Genomic DNA, 7798 nt, shown 5'->3' on the forward strand with positions numbered 1-7798 from the left:
TCTGCCCCCAGGGTGGGTTTTTGCCACACTCTGTGTGGGTCTGTGCCCCTGTGTCCAGATCCACGCATGTCTCTGTGCCAGTGTTGCCCTGAAATAATCCTCCACTCAAATACAACGAAGCTGAGCTGCTGGAGGGAATTCTGTGGTACCCCTGGCAGCTGCCACAGAGAAACTGCTGCCACCAGGCTCTTCATCTTCACTCAAGATCCGTCAGGGCTTAGATATACTGCCTCTAGTTTGCTAACAGTACAGAGCAGGGCGGCTGTGGGCTTGATGGTGACTTCCCAGAGTGACTGCTGGTGCTGCAGTGTCACCCAGGGCTGGAAATCCTGGGACATTTTGCTCTGCTTCCTGCTGTCCCTCAGTAACTGCATCAGAGCGGGGAAGCTGCTTCACTGGCAGCAGCGACAGCACTGGGAATGCTGCTGCCTGGTTCAGTCCTTGGGATTATCTCTGGTTCTCATACCTGCCAAAAAAAATGCCTGTGGCTGAAACTCTCTGAAACAAAATCCCCCTCCCCGAGCGCAGGCGAGAAAGAAACCACCCAAACTCTTAACCCTGCTGCTGCAAATTGTCATTTCCCATGGTTTGCCTGCTTTGCTCACGGATGGCTGCTTCCACAACAGGATTTACCAGGAGGGCTCGGAGGCCAGCGCCGCCGTGGTGGCCGTGGAGACCCACACCATCCACAAGCTGGAGGAAGGGATCGGTGAGTTCCTGCCTGGCGTGGGCACAGTCCCCTCCTCTGCAGGGCTGGTCGCCACAGAGCTGGGCTCTCCAGTTCGCTGGGCTTCCTTCTGGCTCTGCCCCTGCAGATGCTGTTTCCCGGGCATGGATGTGGGTGCAGGGTCTGGGCATACTCTGGAATAAGAGTCTGCTGTTACTGCTTGGTCTCAAAGTCCTGGAAGTGAGATCCTGGCTGTCCTGCAGTGAATGGTAAGGGCTCCCACGGGGTCCAGGGCAGCCGAGGTTTCACCCTAGTCTGTGACGCTCGCAGGCAGGAGTGATGGTTGTGAGGATGGTGGTTGTGTCTGTGCCAGCTGAGGCATCAGGCTCTGAGTGCTGGTTGTTTGCTGAACAGGCAGCCCAACAGTTTGGGTTGGATGCTCAGGAGGAACTACACAGGTTGGCTCTACGTGCTCCCTGCCATCCTGAGGAGCTTGTGGGAAAAGGCTCCTATCATTAGGTGCTGTCACTAGATCTTATTTTGCTTCCTGTGTGGGTGTGGGTCTTCAGAAGTCAGCAGAAACTCTGTGTGCAAAGAGAATATGTTGTCAGTAAAGATCTGATAGCACTGCTAAAGAGATAGCAGAGCTCCCAGGAATCTGAGCTATCCGTGCTTTCCACAAGATTGTTCTCACTGACCCCCTTACAGATGTGTTGAGTTTCCAATCCCATATTCTCCTGATAGATGAGCTTCAGTTTGTGTGTTACTGTGTCAAAAAGCAGATGCCAGTTGCTGTTAGACCTAGTAAAGGGAGAAGACTGAGAGAGGACTGATCCTGAACTGGGAACAACCCTTCCTTTGGTTTCCTGCGCGTGGGCCTCACAACCTGTGAGCTTTCAGGACCTTGTGGGATTTGAGCTTCTTGGGTGGAAAGTTTCATTTTCACCCCTTCCTCCCTCAGACCCCAGCACCATCGAAACGAACGAGGAGATCGAGATCGCCTACCCCATCACCTGTGGGGAGAGCAAAGCCATCCTGCTCTGGAAGAAGTTTGTCTGTCCAGGAATTAATGTCAAGTGTGTGAAGGTAAGGGAGCTTTCCCAGCAGGTTCCTCTGCTCCCAAGGTCCAGCACTTCCTTTCCTTTTGTGTTTTGTCTGAGCCTTCTCCTGGAGCCCAGTGGCTTTGCCTCTGCAGCGTGCTGGATCATCAGTGCTAAAATTGTTTCTAGCATAGGGAGAAGCAAAGGAGGAGTGGGTGAGGGAGTTAAAGCCTATCACCCACCTTATATTTCAGCACTGCTCTTAATGACTGCTTAAAGCAAAGTTCTGTTTAGATGAGCTGTGGGCTGGCTGGGTTGGATGTCCCAAGAGCTTTCCAAAGTGATGTTACCCTGTTCACTGAGCCTTTGTTTATCTCCTTGTCAGTTCAATGACCAACTGATCAGCCCGAAGCACTTTGTTCACCTGGCTGGGAAGTCTACCCTGAAGGACTGGAAGAGAGCCATTCGCCTGGGGGGAATCATGCTGAGGTATTTGACTTGCCCACCACATCCAGTTTTAGGGCTTCATCACTGCAGGACCCCCAGCAGGGGTTTTGTCTGCCTTGCAGTCCTTGGGAGATCTGCAATGTCATATTACCTGGCCAGTCGCCTGCAGAGGTGCTGGCCCCGTGGTCTGAGGGGCTGGATTCCTCACCTGAGGGACCTGGTGGGGGTGGAATGGAGCTGGATCCCTCTGTGTGAGGCTGGGGGGTGCCTTTGCCATTTGGGAGCCCTGCAGGAGATGTTTTGTGTGCTGAGTGGTGCCGGGTCTCCCTTCCTCCATCCTTCCCTTGGCCAGAGCGTTCCTACCTGGAATGCTCCCTGTTGTCTCCAGGCTGAGATCTGAGCTGAGCCTGGTTCTCTCCCCACTCCCTGCACAGGAAGATGATGGACTCGGGGCAGATTGACTTCTACCAGCACGACAAGGTCTGCACCAACACCTGCCGGAGCACCAAGTTTGATCTCCTCATCAGCAGTGCCAGAGCTCCTGTGCCAGGGCAGCAGAGCGTGGTGCAGACCCCCACCTCTGCTGATGGTAGGAAATGGGTTCCCTCTGGGCATCCTGCTCCCTCCCTGTGCTCATCAAATTGGGTTAATCTCTCCCCAGCAGACACTTTGCCTCTTCTCCCCAGGTGTAGCATGGCAGTGATAGAATCCCAGACTGGTCTGGGTTGAAGGGACCTTTCAAGCTCATCTGGTCCAACCCCCTGCAGGGAGCAGGGACATCCCCAGCTAGAGCAGGGTGCTCAGAGCCCCGGCCAACCTCCCCTGGGATGGTTCCAGGGATGGGGCAGCGACCACCTCTCTGGGCAGCCTGGGCCAGGGGCTCACCGCCCTCAGCAGCAACAATCTCTGCCTTCTCTCTAGTCTAAATCTCCCTCTTTTAGCTTAAAACCATCACCCCTTGTCCTGTCATTGCAACAGGCCCTGCTCAGAAGTCTGTCCCCAGCTTTCTGACAGGCCCCTTGAAGTCCTGAGAGGCCACCAGAAGGTCTCCCTGGAGCCTTCTCTTCTCCAGGCTGAACAAGCCCAGCTCCCTCAGCCTGGCCTCCCAGCACCAGGGCTCCAGCCCTCAGTCCCACAGTTCAGAAGACTGTGCTGGTTTCTTAGGAAGGAAAATGCTTCTCGTGTCTGCTCAGGGAGGTCCCAGCAGCATCTGTCAGGGAGCTTTGCTCTGCAGTAACACAAGGGCTGGAAAGCAGCCGTGACTGGAGGCAGCTTTGGTAGCCAGGGCAGGCTCACCTTGAAGGGATCCCTGTTCTGGGGTCACCACGTGAGCAAACACCTGAGAGAGCTCATGTCTGTCCTGTTAGAGGGTCTGTTGCACAAGCAGGGGATGAGCTAACACACAGGAATTAGTGTAGGGCTGCTGACCTGCTCCAGATCAGCCTGCTCCACATCCCCTGGACAGACATGAGTGGGGTATGGTGGCTGGACATGATCTGCTTGTCTTTAGAACAGCAAATCCTCAGTGAATCCCGTGCTTCCAAGCAGAAAGTCATCTCTTTGCTGAGGGCCAGGGAGAAAACTCCTCCCAGGTGAGGCACGTTGTTCAGCTGGGCAGGTGACATTTCTCCAGGGCCCTGGCTGGGTGGGGTGGCAGAACTGTCTATAGGCTGAGGAGAATCTCCTGGAAAGCACATGGTAAAACCTTCCAGTGGCTGCAGCTTGGCTTAGTTCCAAATTTGATTCAGAAACTTTGGGTTGAGTCAGCTCCATTTCCCTTCTGTGAAGCAGCTTGGATGTGGACCCTGTCATTTCCTGAGAGCTGGGGGCATCTCTGAGGTGCAGAGCTCCCTGCTGATGATCCATGGGGAGAAGGGTGCCCAGGCTGAGGCTTATTTGTTCTCATCTTTATTCTGATCTCTTTTGGCTCTTTTTATGCCAGGGCTCCACTTTGCTGTCTGAAGGGCACGTGCTTTTTTCCTCCAGAAGCCCTGGAGCCTTTCCCAATCACAACTCCAATGAGCAGCAACAATATTTGCTGTTAGCTAATTTGGTTAAAAGAAGCCAGACACAAACAACCTGACCACGAGAGACTGAGGGGGAGGATAAAGAGCCTGGAGGGGGCTAGGGGGGGGGTTGGAAAGCAAAGCTGGGCTTCAGGGCTGGCACTGGGGGTGCTGCAGAGGGGGCTGACGTTGCCTCTCTGGCAGGGAGCATCACCCAGATTGCACTGTCAGAGGAGAGCATGGAGGAGGGCATCGAGTGGAACTCAGCTCTGACAGCTGCTGTCACCATGGCCACTGAGGAGGGCATGAAGAAGGACACGGATGAGATCTCAGGTAAGCTCAGGCTGCTTGGTGGCTGTTTCCTTCCCCTCTCCTCACACGCCTGTTCTGGAGACTGACAGCCTGAAAAGAAGGAGAGTTTAGGCAATGACAGCTGTCCCCCAGCCCTTGGCCATCCCAGCATTTCCCAGGCTGCAGGCAGAGGGGGACCCCAGCCCTGGCCTTGTGCCAAGGGGATGATCCCCCCAAATTAGTTACAGTGAGGGGCTTTGTTTTGTGTTCATTCTAAGGATGTAATAGCCTGCCAGCCTGGAGCCAGGCTGGAACCATCAGGGAACAGCAATTGTCAGTGCCCCACCAGCTGTCTTGGCCGTGTCTCTCTGGCCATGGTGCTGTGCATTCCTTCTTCAGATCAGTACAGAAGCTTAGGCAGAACCTCCTCAAACAAAGATTTTTAAGCTCTGTGTCTTGCAAAGATGAACAGAGGCAGTGAAATGTCACCTTGGAAGTCATGGTGCTGCTTGAAAACTGGTTTGTTGCCTGGATCTGTTTTCTTTCTTAGGGTTTATTCTTTTTTTACATATCATATCCACCCCAATGGCCAAATGAGAAGTCATCTTGCAGAGTTACTCTTTCCTGAAAGGTTTGAGGGGAGAGTACCAAATGCTTGTATGTGTTGACTTCTTTTTCCACTCTTCTTGTGCCAGAGGACACGCTGATGTTCTGGAAAGGAATAGCTGATGTGGGGCTGATGGAAGAGGTTGTCTGCAACATCCAGAAGGAGATTGAAGAAGTCCTAAGAGGCGTCCAGCAGAGGTTGGGTCAGTCTCCCTTCCAGATGACAGGTAGGTTATGAGCCACAGCCTCTGGCTCTGCAGTGGGGAAGGATGCTCAGAAAGGCAGCTGCAGGCAAAAACAAGTGACAAGGATCTATCCCCAGCATTTAAAGCAGTTGAGTCAGGCTGGTGAGAGAGTTCCTGCCCGTGAGCTGAGTCTGGGTGTGCTCTCAGCCTGCCCAACTGTGAAGAGCTTCAAGGCACAAGGACCCAAGGTGCCACCCCCTTCCCTGGGCACAGCGACCCTGGCAGCTTGCTGAGACCATTGGGTGACTCTCCTCAGCTCCCAGCCCTCAGGAAAACCTCCCTGGATTCACCTCTCAGACCAGAGTTATTCCAACACTTTCCTCCCTGGCATTGCAGGAAAACCTCCCTGGATTCACCTCTCAGACCAGAGTTATTCCAACACTTTCCTCCCTGGCATTGCAGGAAAACCTCCCTGGATTCACCTCTCAGACCAGAGTTATTCACACACTTTCCTCCATAGCAGTGCAGGCTCAAACAGGTCCTGCCCCCTCACTTCTCCTTCTGTCTTCACTTGTGCCAGAAAACCTGTTTTTTGGGCTGAACCAGATGAGGGAATTAATCTGGGTTAAAAATAACTCCCCTCCCCTCTGTAGGGTTATTTTTAACTTGGATGAGTGCCCTAATCCAGTTCAGCACATGCCCTGGTGAGCACGGGGTTTGAGAGCACCTCTTGATGCTTTTGCTGAGTGAACATCCATGGAGCCACAAACTTCATTTTACCCAGGATTTATTTAATTTTTCTAAAATTTTTCTCATTTAGCTTTGGGCTGGCAGATCTTTGTGTCTGGTAGGCGGCAGCTTTTGGAAGCTGTGATTGAAGTCAGTGCATTATAACAGAGATTTTGCACAGCTTTCAGTGGAGCTGGCATGTTAATGGCACTGTCAGCAGCATGGGGTGGTGATTTGGAGGTGGAGAGCTCGTTTGTATCTCTGTGATTGCAAATTATGCTTTCATTTGCAGCAATTTTGAGCTGCTTGGGTGACACATCTCTGTTTCATTTTCTTTCTCGAGTGAATGGAACTATATAGTCCTTGGATGTCAGAAGGATGCAGGAGTTGGGTTTGCCCTTGGGAAAGAACAGAGGTGATTTTACCAAAAAGGGCAGAAAATTCAGCCCTGTGCCCTTCCCTTGCAGATGCTGCTGTCTTGAACAACGTCGCCCACACGTTTGGCCTGATGGACACAGTCAAGAAGGTTCTGGACAACAGGAAAAACCAGACAGAGCAAGGAGAGGAGCAGTTTCTTTACACACTGGCAGGTACAGTCAGCACCCAGTGAGGCTTCTCATCCTCCTGCTCTCAGCAAGTGATCCAAATTTCCTTCCACATAGGAACCATGTTTGGGTTATTATTCAATACACACTGCCCCAAAACAAACTCATCCCAACTCCTTTCCCTCCTAGAGCTTGTGTGGAATTTCCTCTCTCCCTTCCCTCCCAGTGAGCAGTTGCTTGGGGCATTGCCAGCCCAAAGTGTGTGCCCTTGGCTGCAGGCAGGGTGCTGGGGGTGCGTGTGATCCCGTTGGCATTAGGAGAGAGGTGCCACCAGCTCAGAGCTGTGCCACAGTCACCCGAGCTGTGGGTGCTGCCCTGCTGGGCCTGGGTGCTCTGGGGACAGGGTGCTGAGTTGTCTCCTTGTCTGGGTGTGGAGCTATCGGATGTCTTTAATGGATTCCCCTGCACTGAAGCCAAGAGCCTGACCTAGATTCACCAGAGCCTCTTGCTGGATGTCTCCCCCCTCACCGTGTGCTGTAGGACCTGTTCTTCTCTGGGGTGTCCCAGTCCCCTGCTGCCCTGGATAAGTGAGGCTGCTGCACTGCTTCTGACCTCCAGTGTTCAAGGAAGTGCAAGAAAGCTGGAGACAGACTTTTTAGCAGGGCCTGTTGCAACAGGACAAGGGGGGATGGTTTGGAATTAAAAGAGGGAGATGTAGACTGGAGAGAAGGAAGAGATTTGTGATGCTGAGGCCCAGGCTGCCCAGAGAGGTGGTCGCTGCCCCATCCCTGGAACCATCCCAGGGGAGGTTGGCCGGGGCTCTGAGCACCCTGCTCTAGCTGGGGATGTCCCTGCTCCCTACAGGGGGTTGGACCAGATCACCTTGAAAGGTCCCTTTGGCCCAAACCAGTCCATGATAAGGGGTGAGTGAGATGTTTCACTGACTCAGGCAATCCTGCCCTCTGTTACCTGTACAGGTGCTCGGCTCCTGTGGAAGGGACTTGGCCAAGCTCAGGAAGCAGTTCCTACTGCCCAGGGGGTCTGCCCACTCTCCCTGGTAGTAGGTGCAGCTTGGGGAGCAGAAATGTCCATCCTTTCATCAGTAGGAGTAGCAGACTGGTACAGGGCACTGCATGGTCCTTACCCAGGCACTGACAGTTGGCCAAAGCAGGCTGAGCAGGTGGCAGGAGAGGAGAAACTTCTTTGGGGTGAGGGTGCAGAGCCTGGAGCAGCTGCCCAGAGAGGCTGTGGAGTCTCCTGCTCTGGAGAGATCCCAAACCTG

The 7798-nt window shown here is 53.5% G+C and overlaps 1 protein-coding gene across 1 annotated transcript in view; it reads left to right on the forward strand.

Moving 5' to 3' along the window:
• Positions 1 to 523: 523 nt before the first annotated feature.
• The window catches only part of GMEB1 (glucocorticoid modulatory element binding protein 1), a gene marked incomplete at both ends in the record, with an annotated part of 7640 nt that continues 365 nt past the window's right edge, over positions 524 to 7798 (forward strand). The window contains 7 exons of the mRNA XM_008947927.1: positions 524 to 709; positions 1629 to 1753; positions 2093 to 2196; positions 2589 to 2743; positions 4365 to 4493; positions 5147 to 5284; positions 6439 to 6561. Of these exons, the coding sequence (XP_008946175.1) occupies positions 524 to 709; positions 1629 to 1753; positions 2093 to 2196; positions 2589 to 2743; positions 4365 to 4493; positions 5147 to 5284; positions 6439 to 6561 (960 nt within the window). The remainder of the gene's footprint in view (positions 710 to 1628; positions 1754 to 2092; positions 2197 to 2588; positions 2744 to 4364; positions 4494 to 5146; positions 5285 to 6438; positions 6562 to 7798) is intronic.

The sequence above is a fragment of the Merops nubicus genome, unplaced genomic scaffold (assembly GCF_000691845.1).
Source record: "Merops nubicus isolate BGI_N331 unplaced genomic scaffold, ASM69184v1 scaffold41949, whole genome shotgun sequence".
NCBI lineage: Eukaryota > Metazoa > Chordata > Aves > Coraciiformes > Meropidae > Merops > Merops nubicus.